Raw genomic sequence first — 21,088 nt, 5'->3', positions numbered from 1 at the left:
GGAAAAAAAAAAAAAAGTTCTTTGACTCGTCCTGTGTGAATTGTGTGACATACTGCCGATTCAGCAAAGTGTCAAATGCCAGATTTATGGACGCGCTACAACGTGAGCAGAAAGAAAACGAAAGCAGATTCATATGCAAATGCGAGACTTTTATAAATGTCACACGGGAAACTGAAGCTTCATGTAAACTTAGTGCTCGACGCTAGCTAGCTAGCTAGCTAAACGAATCACGGCCTTGGTTAGTGGAGAAAGTTTGAGTCATAACGTCAGATGAAAACGACTTGAAGTTCACTCATGACGACAAAAGAAAATCCACGCTTACCTGAGGAGGAAAAATCTTGCACAGAATCTGCCGAGTAAAAAAACAACTTTTAATTTGTTTGCAACAACGTTTTACTGTAGAAACGCCGATGTGGCCAAAATGTTTGTTTGGGAGCACACAGCTGCACAATTAACGTCAATAGTAATTAATTCACCCGCGGGCGGAACTTTTGTTATGACTATTAGGTTCCCACGGGGACTGATTTGATCAAAGGAATGAGCGTGAGTGAGCGCAAGTATATTGACACCTGTTTGCGTTTTAGCTGCTTGAGCTGCAAGATGGCGCGTCAAGGTGCAAACGAGGCATAACACTTCCTGGTTAGACGTTGCTATAAAACTCATAATCAATAAAAAAATGAAATCGCCAATGTGTCAAACGTAATTTTTATGCACATATTACACCGTGGATGGTTGCGTTAGCATGTCATCTTAACTTTGAATCTCACAGAAATGCCATATCGGCTAAATATTTATTTAGGCCAACAGTTGCAGGAATAAATAAAGGCTTGCTTAAATTTGGCTTGAAACGCCACGTCGGTATTGACATTAGTAGTGGTCTGCAAAAAAAAAAAAAAGTTGAAACATAGTCTGCGTATTGCAGATACGGTCGTATTTACACAAAAGAAGCCTGTTTTCACATTAAATAAGATAATGTAATTTTTATCTACATGACATATTCACAACCTGGTGATCTTTTTTTGTGCGGATGATTTGCTATCATTTACGATAACGTTTTGTCAGAAGGTTTCAAAAAGTGAATGCTTACTGTACAGATGGGGAGTAGACAATTACTCATTTTAGGCGATGATATGGTCTGATAGAGAATGATGGACAGTTAATTTTCAATTAGTAAATTAAGATGCCCCTAATGTTATGTACACAAGTTTATCGTGTACATTATTTTTTTTTTTTTACTACACAAAAAGTACTTTAAAAGTGAATTTTTGCTTTGGGTAATGAGTGTATTTTGGGCTGTACCTTGAACTTTTAAATTCACCTGGCATTTAGTACACGTTTGATTTGGATTAGAATTTTGAGGGGGGGGGGCGTCCTTGGAATTTTGTTTTATCAGATTTTCACACTCTAAAAATTGGATTATGATATGATGGTGATTGTTGTGAGATTTGTTGAAACATATCCACCATATCTCCTTGTATTTTTTTTCATCCCCCCCCCAAAAAAACAAACAAAAACGAGCTACTCGTACGGGTTGGTAATTTGGACCCCAAATATTTTCCCACCCCTGCTCCACCTCGCGTGCGAGTCGGTGCAAGACAAACTATGAGAGCGCGTGTGGCAAACATTTGCGAGTTTTCATCTGGGTTACCAGGCAGACATGGAAATGCTAATTTGGCAGCATTTTTTTTCCCCCGAAGAGTCAAGCATGCATCCATCTTGCGCCCCTCGGAGCGCGGCCCAAGTCATTAAAGGGTCCGCGCGGCTCGGCGATCCGGCGCCCTCCCGACGCCGGCGTATGGCGTCACTCCTCCGGGATCTGATTGCGGCGATTGCGGCTCTTCCTGCGATCCAGCAGCGGCTTGAGTTTGGCCAAGTCGCCTCTGAGGGGCCCCGGATGAGAGAAGCTCTTCTGCTGCTCCTGGAGCTCCTTCCTTTCCTTCCTCTCCTTGCAGTACTGCTGCACGGCCAAACTTTCGGCCGGGCTGAAGGCCTCCAGCGGCGGCGGCTTGGGCGACCAAGGCCAGGACGCGCGCCCCCTTTCGGTCAGCGCTCCGGCGGCGGCGGCGCTCAGCACCCGAAGGCGGATCTTGGCCACCGTGCGCTTGAAGCCGTTCTCGGTGGTCAGGCAGTAGTAGAGGCCCTGGTCCGACGGCTGGGCCGAGCGGATGAGGAGGCCGTGCTCCGTGGACAGAACGCGCTCGCTCAACTTCACCTGCGGTTCACACGGACGGCGGGGGACAACGCAATCGGCTTTTAAGGAGGACGCGTGGAGATCAGTGAGCAGCTTCTGCATTTTGCCACCTTCTGAGATGAAATGCTAGCTAAACATGACCAAAAAATGGCGTTGACCCTCCCAGCATGGTAGAATTACTTTGTTTTTTTGATGTATTTAAGTGTGTTTCAGATTTCCCCCGTTGTGGGCGGTCAGTGAACGCCTCGCAAGTGGAACTTTGTTGTTTTTCCTTTTCCTTGTGACGCAGCTTGCGTTCATGACAGTAAATGCCTGAAGTTGCGCAACATTCGTCTTTCACCAAGTTTATGAATATTTGTATATGCCGAAAGACCGCAATTATTAAACGAGTCAAAGGGAATAGCTCTCCGCGTTCTCTAACCTGTGCAATTGAATCCGCTGGAGACATCATAATCCTCCCCGTTTTTGCTAATATTGTGTAAACAAGCGTTTTCAAAACAATGTTAAAACAAAGCTTAATGCATTCATTCTTATTTATCTCTGAATATAGATTCTAGATTTCTTCAGGGGGGTGTGCCTTCCCCGCAAAGATTTCCAAGGTGGTGTGCACCCCAAAATGCAAGCCAGCTACCACCGTGAGTATGTTTGTTGGGTGTTAAAATAAAAGCCGTCTTGTGATTGGACACTTTGACGTCACCTGACCTCCTTCCTCCTGTCGTTGTCCCTGTGGATGAGCCAGCGGATGGACGCCTGAGGCGGCTTGGGAAGACACTCCAGGAAGGTGGTGTTGTTCCGCACGCCGTATTGCATAATCTCCGCTGCGTTGCGGTACGCTAAGGCACAAAAAAAAAATAAAAAAACAATAAATTAGCCAGGAAAAAAAGACTCAGGATCATTTTAAATTTGATCAAATATTATTATTTAATATTATTTTGGATAAAACATTACTTCAGATTCACAAAAGGAAAACGGATTATTTTTAATAGGTAATATCTGTAATATTACAAATTAAGACCTTAAAAATGGTAATAATCTAACATTTAATCCCGGAAAAATAATAATTTATACCCAAGTTGCCCACATGAAAAAAAAACATTTAGTAACATTCCGAACTACACCCTAAGTTTGAAATGTACAGATGTTTAACTGTAAAAATAATAGGAATAAAATATTCATAATATTAACAAAATATATTAAATATTCCCAAGTTTAATTTTGGGAAAAAATTAAACTAAATGTGGAAAAAAAAAAAAACTTTGATATAGGAATTTTCCTGGCCTATTTTGGTATACAGCAAGTTAAAAAAGAAAATAAAAGAATAAAAATTGGCCTTTTCAGATCATTCAATGCCAATGCAATAATAGACGCCCGTGACCCAATTTCAACGTGATCGGCAGTGAATGAGTTCATCTCCGACCTTTCAGGTTGAATCCTCTGCATTGTGTGAGCGGATTTCCGTGCATGACATCCTGCCTCCTGCTCCGCCTGCAAGCAAAGCAAAGGTCAGGCCGAAGGTCAGGCTCGGACCCTCCATCTTCTGTCTGCAAACGCGAAAAGGGCGCCGCTCTATTTTTGTCCCCATTTATCTCATTGTTGAGTCGCGCCGAGACGAGTGACATCAACACGAGACGCTTCTGTTTTTGTTAGGATTAAAGACAGATCAGCCATCAGAGCGCTACTGGTCAATAAACAATGTGGAACTGCTAGGAAGAACACAAAGAATCCCTCGGATCGGTAAATAAACGAACAAAAAGATCTCACAATCATAACGATAAAAACCATCATTCTGCAAGCACTAGTGATAACGTATTACAGAAATTCTATTCCGGACCAATAAAAGCGTGGTATCTATATTTCTATAACTTTAAAACAACTACTTCAACTTTATGATTCATTTTTAATACTGTCCAAAATACTACAACATCACGATTAATCATAAAACATAAACATCGCTATTATTCATCAAACTCATCGCGGCTTGGATTAAACCCATTTGTGGCCCCTCGGGCCGTATGTTTGACACCGCTGCTGTGAAACAACGTGATCAATTTTCAAAATAAACTTGCTATAACGGTAACCGAGCCTTAAAATGATACAGGAAGCAAGTTAATGAGACTAGCCTGAAGCGCGAGGAACGCCATTTCCATCTCGAATCAAGCGTTCACGCCCACCTTTTTCCGCTGGGGTAGAAACGGGAGCAGCTGAGTCCGTCCCAGGCGCAGTACGGATCTCGGGCCAGGCAGCAGTCGGCGCAGGCCGAGCCGTACGCGTGGCACCTGTGCAGCGACACCTGCGACACGCCGAGCTCCGAACTGGCGTACAGTTGTTGCTGCGACGAACCACAAGAGGGCGTTGAACTCACGCGCGCATTTTGACAGGGAGGAATTAAAACGCTAGCTTACTTTTTTGGAGGAGATTCTCAAGTTGGTGACCGCAGCTTGGTTCTGGTGGGGGGGGGGGGTACACACGCAAAGTTGAAATGACACACATCGGACATTTCTATTCGACATTCAGGAAGTGGAAACACACGCGCTGCGGTTTCAAAGTAGGGCAAGCAGCTGCAGGCCACCCGCGCAAGTTATTCATACAAAGCTGCAGGGGAAAAAAAAAAAAAAAAAAAATGAAATCCCAACCCTGCATTGTTAACTCTGGAAGGCGTTCTTAATATTTTGAAAGACACAAACGCGTCCTCGGCTCGGGGAGGAACGAAAGAAGCTGACCTTGAAGACTTGCAGCTCCTCCAAGATCAGATCCTTATGCAGGGACTGATTGGTGGGAAGGGCGATCACCTTCTGGATGCTTCCTTTGTCTGCGGGAAGAAGAGCCAGGTTATGAAGAGACATCGGGGGCAAAAAAAAAAAAAGAAAAAACCCGAGAACGAACAAAAAAGGAGAAGCTTCGAAAAACGATGAGCGATCGGGAGCTGGCCGCTGATCAAGAATCCGGCCTGGAGAAACAAAGCGGCAGCCGGCCGGATCGAACAGCGGGGAAGCGTGGCCTCAAGGGCGGCGCCGTCCTCGCTTCACGCTCTTCGAATTTGCTTTTGAAAACGCCTTGAGCAAAGACAAGAAACTTTTGCGATGAAACAATGATGGAATAATCTCAAAATATTCTGAAATACAAGAAATTATTAAACTAAAAATGGAAATAATAAATTATAATAGTTTATATTATAATATTATAAATAATATTATGTACTATTATACATTATAATAATTTATACATTAAAATAAATTAAGCACATATTATAGGACGTTAAATAAAATATCTAAATAACAAATAATTTATACATTATAATTACAATTTTAGTTTATAATTTATCAAACTATAATCAATTAAAATGGACACATTCCAAATTCCTCAAAAACAATTTATTATTTGGATTTTTTATTATAAAAGTATGACTGAAATATTCAAACAAAATCTGTCGCCATTCTTAAAAAAAATATCCCACTTAATATCACAGTACTTAGGCTCAATTTTTAAAAAATACGAAATGAAAGCATTGAAAGAAGACCCTAGGGAGCTGAAATTTCACCCAGATGGTGACAACATCTCAAAATTCAACATGGAACGACCACTTAGTAATCACACTACCAGGAGTGTGTCATCCCTTCGCTAAAATACTGCCTGAATGATTTGGAGGAAAATGATCTAAAAAAAACCATCTAAATAGCGCAAGGGTCAAGTAACGATTTTCCTACCGGTTCCCAGGAAGAGGACTTGGTAGTTTCCGTCGGCGGCGGCCACCTGGTCCACCACCACCGCCGTGTACTTGTAGTCGGCGCCGGTGCGGACCACCAGGGGTCTCCTGCCCACCGGGTAGATAGGGTTGAACATGACCGGGTGGTTTCGCACAAAGTTCACCACGTCATCCGGGAATTCTTTGGTGGTGTGAATATCGGGGGTGAAGGCTCCGCCGGGGCACTGGACAAGAGTGGAAAATTCGCACCTTTTTGCGGGAAATTCTCAGGCAGCCGAACGGCGCCAAATTTGGCGCCCGCTCACCGTTCCGGGTCTGGGGTACGGGATTCGTCCCTGGAAGGCCACCCACTGGAAGTTGGGCCCGTCGCGATGCGCGAAGGGCCCGTTGAAGACGGTGAGGATGTCGGCCATGTTGTACACGCACACCGCCGAGCCTTTGAAGACCGAGCTGCGGAAAAAATGACAAAAGGTCACGCCGGGTCACCGCCGTTTCATCCGGGAACAGAAGCGTGTCGTTCCGAGCGGATTCGGCCAATAACCGCGCCGCCTACCATGCCGATTCAATTAGGCATGAAAACTCGCGGATCAGGTGACGCGTCCCTGCCAATTGGCCACGCTGAAACATGAGCCGCTCAGACAGAAGCAATCAAAAACCGCACAAGGAAAGCAAAGCGCCAACAAACAGCAAATGAATACCGTCCTTTTTCAATACGCTGCAATGGAAGTTGTACATTTTGGATTAACCTCCACAGTAAATTACTTTTGTAAAATCTCCCATGAAAAAAAGACCACAGATCATAAACGAGTCAAATGGAATCGCTTTCCGTGTTCTCTAACCGGCGCACTCTTAATTGAATCAGCTGGAGACATCAAAACTTTGACACGATCCTCTCGGTTTGAGAAATATTCCTGTGTGAGAACCAGGACGTACTCGGACGTCGGTTCGGTCCGCTCGCTTCTTTAATTGAAAATAATGCCGTAAGAACCTCAGCTAACACGAGCTGCTGTTAGCTACCAAAGGCACAACTGACGTACGCCCCCTTGCTCGTTAGGGTAAATATTGTTAATAAGAATACGGTCGAGAGAAAATGCACATCTGTGCGTCAAAACTCGCTTTATGTGGCTGACAGATTCATTTTCCTTGAATGGTGATGAAAAACAATCTAATTTTAAAGCGCGTATATGTGCAACATTCTGATAAGAGTGATAAGTTTTTTTTTTACCTCGTGGACGTGAAGACCCCGAACACCAGCAGGCTTTTGGGATGCTCGCTTTCCAACAAAAACACACTTTCTGCACGGCGGAAACACAAGAGCAGATGCAAAACGGTTGCCAAAAATCTGCAAAAGTTCATGCTGGTGCGACGCGTGTGTGCTTCTTAATAACCCATGGAAAGTTTGAAAGAACAACAGGGGAAACGCTGGAGCACACGTTAAGTGTGTATATATACGTATATATGTATATATGGCAAAAAATACTGCAATTATGCTCTTGTAATATAAAGATAAACGTATGATTTGATTGGCTGTCGCTCACCCAGCTCGTCAAAGTGCGTCTCAGTGCCGTCCTCCTCCAGAACGGAGCAAACCATCCTTGCCTTGATGAAGGTGGTCCACTTGTTGACCAGACTCCGCTGACCCCCGATGTCGCTCTGCAGGGGGCCGTTTCATTGGATAATAAGGGGAAATAGAAGAGAAAACGACCCCTAACGGCGCCACTTACTGGGCAGACGCGCGCTAGCATGCTGTGGATGTTTCTAGTGTTGCCGCTGTTGTCAATCAGCCTCTCGCGGAAGAAGAAGTACAGTTTGGAGTCATTGGGATCCAATCCATCGGGGATCAGGTGGGCGTCCACGAAGATGGGCTCTGATTTAAAACGCCACAGATAAATTCATAAAGACGCTGCAGATTGGAAGGCGTCCCGCCTGGCGTACCGCTAAGCCACTTGGAATTGTGCTGGTCGGTGCGGACGGGATTCCTCTTGGTCAGGCTGCGGAAGATGGCCGCGTCTGTGCCCATGAAGTCGATGTACATGCCGGAGAACAGCTCCTGGTCTGAAATGTCAACAGTCGTCGTTTTGAACTCATTCAATCCCAAAGACGCGTTTTGATGCCTTTTGAGACTCAATCCCAAGGGATTTTCATTATTGAAATCTTTTGCAGGAAGTTTTAAACATGGGTTACATGGGTGACCTCTTGTGACCTTATAGTGACCTCTGGTGACCTTGAACAAATCCTAGAGTAGATCAAAAGAGCCGTTACCTTGGTTACTGTAGTACTCTTAAACAAATGTAAAAATAAATCTTTGGGTATGGTAGGATATTTGAACTTAACATTCATTCCCAAATATTTATTTTTACATTATTTTTTATCTATCTATCTATCTATCTATCTATCTATCTATCTATCTATACTGTGTGTTTTCAAAAATATATTGAGAATTATTGTAAAAATAAACAAACATGAGAAAAGTAACACTTTAAAATGTTTGAGAAATTAAAATGATTAAAATCAATTGGGCTAAATCTATTGAATTTGAACGGGATCACCGACGAGCATTTTTGAATGAGAAAAAAAATGGAATACGTCCATCAATAAGATATCCAATCATAATGTAATGTAGAAAAAAAAATGTGAAAAAGAATAATACAACAGTTTAATGGCGTGAATATTTTTGTTGCGACCTACTGAGCATGATGGAGACGGTGTTGACTCGAGGGTTAAAGGAGCACCTCCCTTTTCCTGACTCAGACCTGGAGTCAATGTGAAATATTTGTTCCTGTCGCAAAGAGAACACAGAGGAGGCAATAAATCTCACACAAATGACTTGTTGAGCCATTTTTTTTTTTTCGAAAGCTGCAGAAGAAATCAAATCTTCACTTTGAGCCCGCAAATCCGCCCGGCGCGCCCTGGGAACGGCGACAGCTTGGTTGCCGCGGTAACAACCGGCGCCATCTGCTGCAAAGTGACTCAGGATCGGTGGTATCTCACCTCTGGCCGGCGCCCCCTGTTGACGTAGACGCAGACCGGGCTGTAGGCGCCGCTGCCGCACATGAAGAGGTGCGTCCGGTTGTACGGCTGCACCACCCGGACGAAGTTTCCGCAGCCGTGCTGGCCAGAAAAACACAAAAAAGCAAACATTTTGGAAGAAGTACATCCATGCATATGCGTATTTACTCTAAGGATGTTTTGTTTGGAAGAATTTTCATTTTGTGAGGAAAAAAACGCAGCTATTCAGCGCTGCAGATTTTGCAGACGGGATTATGCAGAAATGTTACGCGCCGCACGAAATAAAACGTGCAGCAAAATAAAAGCTTTCCTGCGATATTTCGTTGTTGGATCGAGGCTTTTTGTCAACTACAAGGCCCGCAATGCAGAGCAAAAACTTGAAAAGCATTATGGGAGTTATTGAAAGGCTTGCAAATGTTATGAGTTGTCTACTGGCGCCCCCCGGTGGTTTGGGGTCTCAATACAAAGGTTTCTAGTTCACCCTGTTTGTGAGTTGCCGTTGAAAAGATTGATGCAGAAATCGGGGGAAATGCATGACAAAATATCAGCTTTTCAATATGCCCAACATTTTTAATGGCAGTAAACAAACCCGACATGGGCTAAATTTGACACCTGCAGTGTGACCCTCCCGACCTTCCGTTTGCAAGCATTTGGAAGGGATGGCATTTTGAAAGTCGCCATGTCTTAACAAACTATGCAATATTTTAGCCTCCTTGTTTTTGTATGCTTTACCTTTGATATCACACATCTGATTTGGGTTGAAATTTCCACTAGGGGTTAAGTACGATCACAGGGTTGAAACACATGTTTTTAGATGGTCGTTGCATGGTCTGCTCATTGCAGAAGATAAGGAATATATGCTGCGTTCGAGTTCTAATTTCTGTCACTTTAATGGTTATAAGACCACACCCGACGCCATTTTTTTGTTTGGATTGTATGGTAGTATGATGTTAGCGTATCATGCTAAGGCAAACCTCTGTGGAAGACAGAATAATGCTCTTGCTGTCAAGTGAGTTGACTTGTATCTCAAATTTTTGCTCTCAAATCAAAAAAATCCCTTTGTCAGTTCAAGTGGCGTGACACCACTTTAACTCGCAAAGTTTTATTATAAATCAGGAAGACTATTTGAGGGTTTCATGATTTAGTATATTTGCTACGTGTCATTTCCCTGGCCGACTTGAGCGTTTTTTTTCTTTTTTCTTCTGGCTTCCAGAAGAGCATTCCAACTCATCCAAGATACACTCCACTTTATCAGGGAAGAGCAGGCTTGTATCAGGAAGTGCGCGAGTGTGTATGTGTGGGGTGGGGGGGGGTGGGGGGGGGGGTTAAGAATCCCAAATCCACGCGGCCAAGTTGAATATTCCGGCGGTCGGATATGGAAAAAGTGAGGGGTGAAAAAGGAGAAGGCGGGCGGAGCGCAGGAGAAAACAAGAGGATTAAAAAGGACGCAGCCATCCAGAGCGTCTCCGCGCCGGGCCAAATATTTGCGGGAGCGAGTCTGCAGTCGGGAGCGCTTCCCCGGAGTCCGGCGCTGGAGATGACGGACCGAGAAACGGAAAATAAAACCTCACTGACACGTGTTGCCTCATTTATTTGTCTGGAAGCTTTTCCCACTTTGCTGCGTCAATTAAGGCCAAGCGGAAAAGGATGGAGAATCGACCCCCCCCCCCCCACGCCCCGCCGGATGACCGTGCGAACATCTGCTGCTGGACACATGTAGACCGACCGACGTGGCCGAGCAGATGGGCGAGAGAAGAAAAGCTGAAGGAGATATTGTGCACCGAGAAAAAAATAAATAGATACAAAAAAGACTCCTCTAATTGTCATTCTTCAAGCGTAGAAAAAATAAATCAAAAACAAAACATGGAAAAAAAAAATCTGCGAGAAAAAATTCCATTCATGAAAAAAAAAAAAAAAATCACTCAAGAAATGCAATAATTAAAATGAAAATAAAACCAGGGAAAAATAAAAACCACAAATGAGGATTGCTGTTTTTTTCATATAAAATAAACAAATTTAAGTGAGCTAAGGTGGAAAAATGTGAAAAAAATCACCAAAAAAATCATCATATCATTAAATTGTTGCTCTAAGCACATATAAAAATTACATTAGCAACTCATTCAATGCCAGGGACGTATTTTCACGTTTTTTTTAAGAGCCCAAACATTCAGACACTTAAGTATTGATTTAATACTTAAGTAATACTTAAGTATCATGAAATTAATGTCCCTAATGTACTTAAGTATTGAATTAATACATAAGTATCTGGGATTTATTGTCTAAACTCTTAAAAAACATGATATTACGTCTCTGGCATTGAATGAGTCAACATATTTTTACGTCATACGTGTGGACAACAAACTACGAATTTCATCGTACCGTGAAACTCGTTTCTACATTGTATATATGACAATAAACACTTTTCCGGCATGTTACACTCCACACCACAGGAGGGCAGCACTTCACAGTGCAATCTGACAATTTTATCAATTCTAACGACACTTTAATATTACTGCGCATCCATTTTTTTCCACCCTTCTCGACCCAAATGATGCTAACTTCTTGTAAGTAATTTATTTTACAGCTTTGGCAAAGCGTGTGTGTGTGTGTGTGCATGTTTATTTACCGTGGGGTCTTTTCCCGCCATTTGGCATTCCTCGATCTTGCTTGTCGATGCGGGCCAGAACACCTGCAAAACAACATAAGAAGCTAATTAACGGCGAGGACTCGTGGCCACGTTGGCGACAACAGACGCTCATGAATATGCAAATGTGCAGCTTTGATGATATTAAGGGGCGACACATGTTGATGGGCGGAAAAGGGCGGCGCTCCGTGAATGCATCTCGCAATTTCAGCGAGGGGACAGGGACAAGGGGAGGGGGGGACTAAACACTCCTCCATCTGTTAATGCGTTTCGCGTTGTCGATCGCGCTTGTCAACATGGACTTATTTGCATAATATCAGCGTTCGGCATCGCGCGAAACATGTTTTGGTTGTCACTTGGGGGCGGGGCCAGGGAGACAAGCTACAGACAAAAATTTAAAAAACAAAAACAAGAAAACAATGTACTGTGTTAGCGAAGTGAAGAAATAATAGCATTTTAAAAAGACATTATTTACTCATTCAATGCCAGGGACGTATTTTCACGTTTTTTTTAAGAGACCGGACATTCAATCCCAGATAAGTATTGATTTAATACTTTATTATCGGGAAATTAATGTCCTTAATGTACTTAAGTATCGAATAATACGTAATAATAGGAATCTAGGATTGAATGCCCAGACGCTTAAAAACAAAAAACAAAAAAACGTGAAAATACGTCCCTGGCATTGCATGAGTAAATACAAAAATACATACACAAAAATACAGTCAAAACTTCATATTTGCAAGCTGTTTGCTTCTTTAGAATAACACTTGAAACTAGGACTTATAAAAACATAAAATTACACACATGGGAATGAACGAGTTCAACGTTTACGTCACGTGACCATCAGGTGAGCCACAGCTGCTCATTATCAGTTGATAGCTCGTGAAAAATTGTCTCTAAAACAAGAAAAATGTTGAAAAAAAGCCAGATTATGAAAATTTAAAAAGGTACATCTCGCTAACAATTAGGATTTAAACACGCTGCACTCCACTCCACAAGAGGGCAGCATTGAGCAAATTTAGCAATTCTAATGACATACTAGTTCATTATAATACAGTGCAGCCTCTTTTTTCCATATTCTGCTCAGTTTTGATAACCTCCAAACACTTGTCAAAACGGACGCCATTTTCATACTATCAACACTCAATAAAAGGCAATCCTGATAAAAGTATACAAGTATTATTACAATTTTAGAATGCTGAAGAAATGTGACGACGCAAACCTTTTGAGCAGCGTGCGTGATGTTGTTGATGTCCATGGACAGCACGTGGTCCTTGCAGCCCACGTACATCCTGTCCTGGTCTTCGTCCACATGCAGGATGCGATAGTCCATGGGCCTGTCTGACAGCGTGTAGTGCTCCAACGAGGAGCTGCTCTGCAGTTCTGCAAAATAAATAAATAAATAAATAAATAAATGTGCTGGGGGGGGGGGGGGGGGGGGGGGGGGGGGCAAATGCAGACACTAATGTTGCAACGATAAAATGATTTGAAGTGCAATTTTTCTCCCGATAAAAAATAGGTGGAATATTCTGAAACTGCAAAAGTCAAGGGTGCCAAAGCATGAGCTTTGAGGTACTATTTGAGGGACAATTTTTGTCCTTATCGTCTGCAACCATTATAATTACTGGACTCCAAGGTAACAATTCACTGCTTTTCCAGGACTCCAAAAATATCCCGTGTAAATTTTCAGCAAAATTCTGATCCTTCATTTGATCAGGCTGAAGAAGAAGCTGCTATTTATTTTCATTGACTTCCCGTCGAGTCAATCACAGTAAGTTGGCGGCCTGGCGTTAGGGAGGTTACAGTAGAGAAAAAAAAAAAGGCTCTTGTGCTCATTAAAGGCGGCCATTGTTCACACGGCGGGTAAACATTCCCAGACCGGCTATTTCCAGCCTATTGGCTCCAGAGATAAAGCGCTCTTCAGTGGCCCGCCTGGTGAATATTCATAGATTCTTCAATCGGAACGTTGAGAGCGCCGGATAGCGAGGGCTCTCATGTGCAACAAACGGCACTTTGCAAAGGCGAAAGTCACCGTTTTTGTTTTATTTTCAAGTGGCTGCGACGACGAGTTGTCATCGGTGGAAGCCTGAAGTGTTTTTCAATGCGTTCCCACAATTCCTTGCGTTTAACACCGGAGATAAAATTCGAATCGAGGCTGGACGGTTTTTAATGTTTTGAATCGTCAGGATCATTGTAAAAATAGTGGTGATACAATTGCTATGATAAATCAATATAATTGCTTGCAATGAAGGAAAGCTGTGCGCTAATAATTGCTGGCTTTTTTGCTGTGATCTTTATGTAAATAGGGGCTTCTAAAATCAAATAAAAATAAAAAGAGAGGGTTCGGGGGGCTGCTTCAGAGCGCGGTAGAATTGACCTTGTGCAGTCCTTCTCCGTTCTCCTCATGCATGCGTAGTTTCTCAAAAGGCTAGTTTCTCCAAAGCTTTTGTGGGCCAATTTCTTGGGAAATGGAAGCTTTTGTAACAGCTAGTGACCTCTGCAGGCAGGAACAAGCACTGCAGTGGATTTGTAAAAACCCTTTCCTTTGAATTGCACCAGTAAAACGGCACATTAACTTCAAACAGACGAGGCGAATACGATCTTTCCGTGAAAGCGGCCCGGCCGTGCCAGGGTGCGAGCAAGCCCGGCTTAATTGAAAACACGCAGGAGGGAGCATCGCGCCAAGTCACCGTTTCATCTCCGACGCGCTCCGCGGGGCCTCCTCCGCGCCGTTTTGCCTGCGGGCGGCCATGCGAACACCACGCTCCAGCCGCATGTCATAAATCCCGCAGCGGCCACCAACCGCGGGCCCCAAAAGGAATGCCGGTGAAAGCAATCATTTTTCAAGCCCAAAACGGACCCAAAAAGTCAATCAATTTAAAGGGGTGTCCACAAAGACCAGCCCTTGGACCGTTGGAATCATGAAATAAACCCAGAACTTCCGAATTCTTCTTCTGAAATGTGGTTTCTATTTAATGAGCAATCTAACAAAAGCTCAAAGTTTACTTATTAAATTTATGCTATACGCTAAAGATGTTATACTCAAAAATGCTTATGGCATTTGAATAAAAAAAAATGAGTGAAAAAAATGGTACTCAGACAACTATAGAAGAGAGTTAGGAAATTTAGACAAAAGTAGAGCTTTGCCAACATTTGGCAGCTATGATGAACTATGTTGAAGTGCGTTGAAGTACTTTCATTTCGACGAATGGTGCTTTCGAGACCACGTTTATGACTTTTTCATCAAAAATCCCTCCTATGAATTTGACTTTTTTACTGAGGAAACATACTTTTCTCTTGTAAAAGCGTTTAAAAATTAGATTTGGACTTAAAAAACAAACAAAAAAAACCTTTGAACAACCAACAAAAAATTCAATCTTTTAACACTACAATAACCTGGATGAGTAAGAAGATTAAAGTAATAACAGAATTTTCAGGAAATCAAATGAGCATTTCGAGGGCCACATAAAATGATGTGTGGGGCCGGATTTGGCCCCCGGGCCTTGAGTTTGACACCACTGTAGTACTAATTTTTTTTTTTTTAATTTAAATGCCCCTCCCCCCTGAAAAATGAGAAAAAAAAAACAAACTTCAAGACTGAAGAAGAGAGCTTCCCATTTGCACCATTTTTACTGGCTTCTAATTATTGGACTTTTCAGCTTTAGTTCCCATCAAAACATTCCGCAAGGGGGTGCGTATGGTCCCGTAGGCGGGGTGGAAATTGCCCGTGGCTCCCTGGACACCGGCCAAACACGACGGTTCCGCTGTCATCCAGCACCACGCCGACATTCCGTCGGCCGTACGTTTCCCACATTCACCGGCCGGACAACAAGTTTTTCTGTTGTTGTTGTTTTGCTTGCCGTGCAGGGGCCCACGTGTTGCGTTCGCAGGAGGGGATATCGTGCAAAGACTGGAGGGGGGGGGGGGGGGGGGGGCAGAAATGAAGAGGAAGTAGGCCATGCAGAATCTGACAGTTGGCGGCTTTTCTATTATGCATGCGGGCAGGTGGGACTTTGACCCCCGAGTGAAATGCCGCGATAATAAAATCCGAGAGGATCCGATGCTGCGGCGGACGCAGCGGGGTGAGCGGAAAGGACAAGTTCACCCCCGAGTGGCATAAAAGCTCTTTTGTTGCCCCCCCCCCCACGCCAAATCATCGCGGTCATTCCAAACTGAACGGCGGATTTCTGTCTGCACATCATACTGCGTTTCGTTAGCATATTGCTATTATGGCAAAGTTTCAAAATGACTCTCAAAATGGCAAGCGTTACGAAGAACAAGGTTTCTTAAAAGCAGCACGAGAGCGGCGTGCGGTCGAGTCCAAATCGGCGCCCGTGCGGGCCGCAGCAGGAAGGCGTGCAGCTTTTATTGCAGGGACGCAGCGAGAACTCTTTCCCCAAATCTGTTCCGACTTAACGGGAGGATTCCAAACATGTTTGAGTGATCAAACGGCCAGGAATGTCCGCGCTTGGTAAACAAGCCACTTTGAAGTCCATAAAAGAACAAGTTTGTTACTGGGAGATTTGGAACGCTCCAAGACCAGAGGAAATTCATATTGTGGCACCTTTATGTCCACGATATGTTGAAGTCAGTTATGAAGTTATTGAGACAAAAGTAGAATTCGGCAACATCTTGCAGCAGTGCGTTGAAGTCAGATGAGTACTTTTGTCCATCCATTTTCTAGAGCAGAGGTCGCAGGCTTGCTGGTGCCTATCCCAGCTGACTTCGGACACCCTGAACTTGTTGTCAGCCAATCACACCCAAGGACAATTTAGTTTGTCCAATTGGAGTGTGGGAGGAAGCGGGTGTCCCCGCAGGGAACCGACGCAGGCTCGGGGAGAACATGCAAACTCCACACAGGAATGCCGGCGCTAGCTGAATGTGTGCTTTGCCACATTCAGGTGACCTTATGCTTTCAAGGAACTAGGTTGAAGTAAATGAAAAGAGTTTCATTTTGGATTTTTGAGAATATAGTCGCATTTTTTCGTGCAAACGGGCAACTTAGGAATAGTGCGTATTAGTATGCCTAAAAAGTGATATATTTTTAAAACCCATAATACTACTCACAAAAATGGTGATTTTGAAATGAACTTGTGACTTGGACAACTATTTACTACATTAAAAAAAAAAAACATTTTCATCCTGACAGACTACAACTCAAGATTTCCTTTACAGTTAACTTTTGGCATGTCGCACCACGGGACGCACGCTAAGGGGACCACCCAGGAAGTTTGACGTGGGCCTCGGACATAAACGGCATTCCCGGGACGGTGGACATGTCAAAAGGTCTTCATTCATCACCAACTGTCAATAAACAGATGCAGACTCCAAAATGACTCCAAAAACGACCACAACTTTTAACATTTAAATCCTGAACGGGTATATATTCTTTATCCTCTGCGACCAGCTCCATGCGGTTATTTTGTATACGTTTTTTCACATGGAAGATTCCGCGTTCCGAAAGGCGAAACCAGCAAAGCGGCGAGTCAGTATTCCCCACGTACCCCAATTAGCAGCCGGGCCGCCGGTCGCCTCCCCCTCGCCGGCCCCGGCCCGCCCCCTTTGGAGTGTCTCTTCCAAGCGGATATATTTACAAGCCACAAGAGGGAAATGAAAAATCCCAAGCGAAAGGATGGCCGCCGCGTGGCGCTTCAATTTGGCTTTGAGGAAATGACTTTTTCTTGCGCTTTGAATGCACTCCAGTGGTAAAGTCAAGTCATAACTATTTTATGAAGGAAAGACATCGATACAGACGGGAGGGCGGAGTGAAAACGAATGAGCGTAATTTGTTCCGTCTCCATTATGAGCAATTTCAAGTCATTTGCCTCCCGCTTTGTCCTTCCGAAATTAAAAGAAAAAAATCCGGCCGCATAAAAATGAGACATAACCCAGCACATAACGGCCAATCAGACGCAGCTTGTTGACGTTGACCATTTGGAGACGTAGACGTCCAAGGTCGGGGCCCTGTCAGCGCCGGCCTCTCAACCTTTGAACTTCTGCCGACCTCCCGCGACCTCCGTGCGCCAGTCTAACGTCTCTGTAACCGGATCGTCGCTCATCTGCTCGTCCTTTTTAAGTCATCACCGAGGGGGCGGGGACACTCCTTCCTGCCTCTTATTGGATCCGAATTTGAAGACACGGCTTTGCATTTTTTTTCTCATTTTGTGAAGGCGTAGTAATTAAAGTTATGATTTTTTTTTCTTCTACCGCTCAGATTGTTCGGTGGCATCGGTTCTATTCATACAGAAATTTATGAACACCCACAAAAAAAGTGAAAAATGATATGGTCTTTCTCTGTAGTCTGTGAGGTGATGATGACACTTTAAGACATCGCCACCTACTGTCCTGAGGTGCGTCAACACGCTGACAGTTAGCCTGCCGCTCGACGGAATGTTGCAAAAATCGCAGGAAAATCAATGTCATAAATACCATTAAAAAGCATCTGAAAAATTGTAATTACAATGGTTTTATATGGTCCAAAATTTGGACAATGATGATTTTTGTACAAGACATAGAAATGTCAGAATTGTTGCATTTTTAAATTTGACCCGTTTTAATCATCTGCTGAAAATTTCAGCTCCCTAATGTTTTTCCCCATTGATTCTTTTATGATATCATAAAAAAAAAATCGAATAAAGTTCCAAAATTTGTAACATAATGCCACAAGGGTTAAATGAGAACTATATTGGTGAACTGAGAAATATTATTTAAGAATTAAAGATAATAAATGGGTCCAGCGAGACGTGCCCCAATTTTCAAAGACGACGGAGGCTAACCGTGTAATTAATCAGTCCGCGTGTCTGCCCAGTATTTTTAAATAAACATTCCTCGTTTTCGGGGAGCAGCTCACAGTGAGATCACTCGAGAGATGAAACGATCTGAGTCGTAAACACGTGCCGCCGGGCCGGCTGAATTCAAAACAAACACCTGAAATTCCCTCCCAATGTCAACTTCCACCATCGCTCTAATGAATCCATTACACAAGGAAATGAATGGTGCTGATTGGCTGGAAATAGTGGAAGGTGGGGCTTGTTGGAACTCATTTCCTGTACGGCTTTGTCCTACATATAACAACACACAGCCAAAACGTCTGCAGAAATTTCTGGGTGAAACATTTCTAGCAGGCACAGGAAGTTGAAGCTATTTTATGTACGCATTTCTGGCAGGAATTTCTGGCAAGTAGTGTGCTACACATGACAACAATCTCCTGTAATCTTCAGACAGTATTTCTTGGCTTTGCTTTTAAGTGACAACAATCTCCTGTATTCTTCCTTCGCCGGGTAAACGGGTCCTAGACATTACTAGTCGATAATAAGCGTCTGTGTATGTTCTTTTTGATATCTAAAAGGAATTTCTGGCAAGTAATGTGCTACACATGACAAAAATCCCCTGTAATCTTCAGACAGTATTTCTTGGCTTTGCTTTTAAGTGACAACAATCTCCTGTATTCTTCCTTTGTCAGGTAAACGGGTCCTAGACATTACTAGTCGATAATAAGCGTCTGTGTATGTTCTTTTTGATATCTAACAGGAATTTCTGGCAAGTAGTGTGCTACACATGACAACAACCCCCTGTAATCTTCACACAGTATTTCTTGGCTTTGCTTTTAAGTGACAACAATCTCCTGTATTCTTCCTTTGTCAGGTAAACGGGTCCCTAGACATTACTAGTCGATAATAAGCGTCTGTGTATGTTCTTTTTGATATCTAACAGGAATTTCTGGCAAGTAATGTGCTACACATGACAAAAATCCCCTGTAATCTTCAGACAGTATTTCTTGGCTTTGCTTTTAAGTGACAACAATCTCCTGTATTCTTCCTTTGTCAGGTAAACGGGTCCTAGACATTACTAGTCGATAATAAGCGTCTGTGTATGTTCTTTTTGATATCTAACAGGAATTTCTGGCAAGTAGTGTGCTACACATGACAACAACCCCCTGTAATCTTCACACAGTATTTCTTGGCTTTGCTTTTAAGTGACAACAATCTCCTGTATTCTTCCTTTGTCAGGTAAACGGGTCCCTAGACATTACTAGTCGATAATAAGCGTCTGTGTATGTTCTTTTTGATATCTAACAGGAATTTCTGGCAAGTAATGTGCTACACATGACAAAAATCCCCTGTAATCTTCAGACAGTATTTCTTGGCTTTGCTTTTAAGTGACAACAATCTCCTGTATTCTTCCTTTGTCAGGTAAACGGGTCCTAGACATTACTAGTCGATAATAAGCGTCTGTGTATGTTCTTTTTGATATCTAACAGGAATTTCTGGCAAGTAGTGTGCTACACATGACAACAACCCCCTGTAATCTTCACACAGTATTTCTTGGCTTTGCTTTTAAGTGACAACAATCTCCTGTATTCTTCCTTTGTCAGGTAAACGGGTCCCTAGACATTACTAGTCGATAATAAGCGTCTGTGTATGTTCTTTTTGATATCTAACAGGAATTTCTGGCAAGTAATGTGCTACACATGACAAAAATCCCCTGTAATCTTCAGACAGTATTTCTTGGTGTGCTTTTAAGTGACAACAATCTCCTGTATTCTTCCTTTGTCTGGTAAACGGGTCCCTAGACATTACTAGTCGATAATAAGCGTCTGTGTATGTTCTTTTTGATATCTAACAGGAATTTCTGGCAAGTAGTCTGCTACACATGACAACAATCCCCTGTAATCTTCACACAGTATTTCTTGGCTTTGCTTTTAAGTGACAACAATCTCCTGTATTCTTCCTTCGCCGGGTAAAAGGGTCCCTAGACATTACCAGTCGATAATAAGGGTCTGTGTATGTTCTTTTTGGAATTTCTGGCAAATAAGGCCTTACATGTGACAGCAATCCCTCACATTCTTTTTATAGCGCCGATGCTAGCTATGGGCTAACTCATGAGCTTGCGTTCTTCTGGAATTTTGAGGGCCCCTGCCGGGTGGCCAGCAAAGTTCAGTCCTCAAATTCCCCGCGTGGCTGTTGGTTATTACAGTCTGGAACTCAGTCAAGGAAAATAATCAATAAATGAGGCGTTCCGCCGCTTCGAAATATCCTCCCGGGCGACACCCGATACCGCCCTGAGGCGGCTCCGTTGACGACGGGACCCTCGGAGCGGGAATGGCACCCCCCCAGCTGAGAAGTTGCTGCCTCCGACATTCCTTCTATCGCCTCTTTGTGCTTACTCAAGCTTCCCGTGGCGGCGCTGCCAAGCCGCGATTAAAGCCGAGCAATAAACGCGGCGAAGCTAAATAATCGAGCGAGGGATCGCGACAGAGGCCAAGCGACGATTTAGCTTTAGCGCGTGCGGAAATTGATATCCGTTGATATCGGCAGAAGCGCGATTTGCGATTAGCATCGGTCGATGATAGCAAACGTTTGCATTCGTGCTTTGTTTCGCGCCGGCGCCGCACATGCTGATGTAATTAAACAAAAGCGCTACCGTCTCACACTAAACAGAAGCAGGCCGCGAGCTTGCTCGCGTTACATGCGAACGCCAACTTTAAAGGCAGGAAAACCAAACGAGTCGCAAACCGACACTGTTCTCAACATGGATA

General features: G+C 43.5%; 1 protein-coding gene across 4 annotated transcripts in view; it reads right to left on the bottom strand.

Moving 5' to 3' along the window:
* Positions 1–134: 134 nt before the first annotated feature.
* The window catches only part of sema3c (sema domain, immunoglobulin domain (Ig), short basic domain, secreted, (semaphorin) 3C), a 29,290-nt gene continuing 8,336 nt past the window's right edge, over positions 135–21,088 (bottom strand). For 3 of the 4 annotated variants that reach the window (XM_088406362.1, XM_088406364.1, XM_088406365.1), the window contains exons 3-18: positions 12,773–12,933; positions 11,530–11,592; positions 8,886–9,005; positions 8,583–8,673; positions 7,830–7,949; positions 7,619–7,761; positions 7,433–7,547; positions 7,120–7,189; positions 6,200–6,344; positions 5,896–6,118; positions 4,912–5,000; positions 4,594–4,635; positions 4,363–4,520; positions 3,609–3,676; positions 2,894–3,024; positions 351–2,212 (exon numbers count right to left, since the gene is read on the bottom strand). In XM_088406362.1, coding sequence (XP_088262488.1) covers positions 1,802–2,212; positions 2,894–3,024; positions 3,609–3,676; positions 4,363–4,520; positions 4,594–4,635; positions 4,912–5,000; positions 5,896–6,118; positions 6,200–6,344; positions 7,120–7,189; positions 7,433–7,547; positions 7,619–7,761; positions 7,830–7,949; positions 8,583–8,673; positions 8,886–9,005; positions 11,530–11,592; positions 12,773–12,933 — 2,150 coding nt within the window. In that variant the 3' untranslated portion in view covers positions 351–1,801. Of the gene's footprint in view, positions 2,213–2,893; positions 3,025–3,608; positions 3,677–4,362; positions 4,521–4,593; positions 4,636–4,911; positions 5,001–5,895; positions 6,119–6,199; positions 6,345–7,119; positions 7,190–7,432; positions 7,548–7,618; positions 7,762–7,829; positions 7,950–8,582; positions 8,674–8,885; positions 9,006–11,529; positions 11,593–12,772; positions 12,934–21,088 lie in introns of all 4 variants that reach the window. The other variant, XM_088406363.1, reaches the window with a different exon arrangement.

This window comes from Hippichthys cyanospilos, chromosome 22, assembly GCF_059441005.1.
Source record: "Hippichthys cyanospilos isolate Australia breed blue-spotted pipefish chromosome 22, RoL_Hcya_1.0, whole genome shotgun sequence".
Lineage (NCBI taxonomy): Eukaryota > Metazoa > Chordata > Actinopteri > Syngnathiformes > Syngnathidae > Hippichthys > Hippichthys cyanospilos.
The sequence above is the reverse complement of the archived record's forward strand: the minus strand, read 5'-3'. Positions and strand labels throughout refer to the sequence as shown.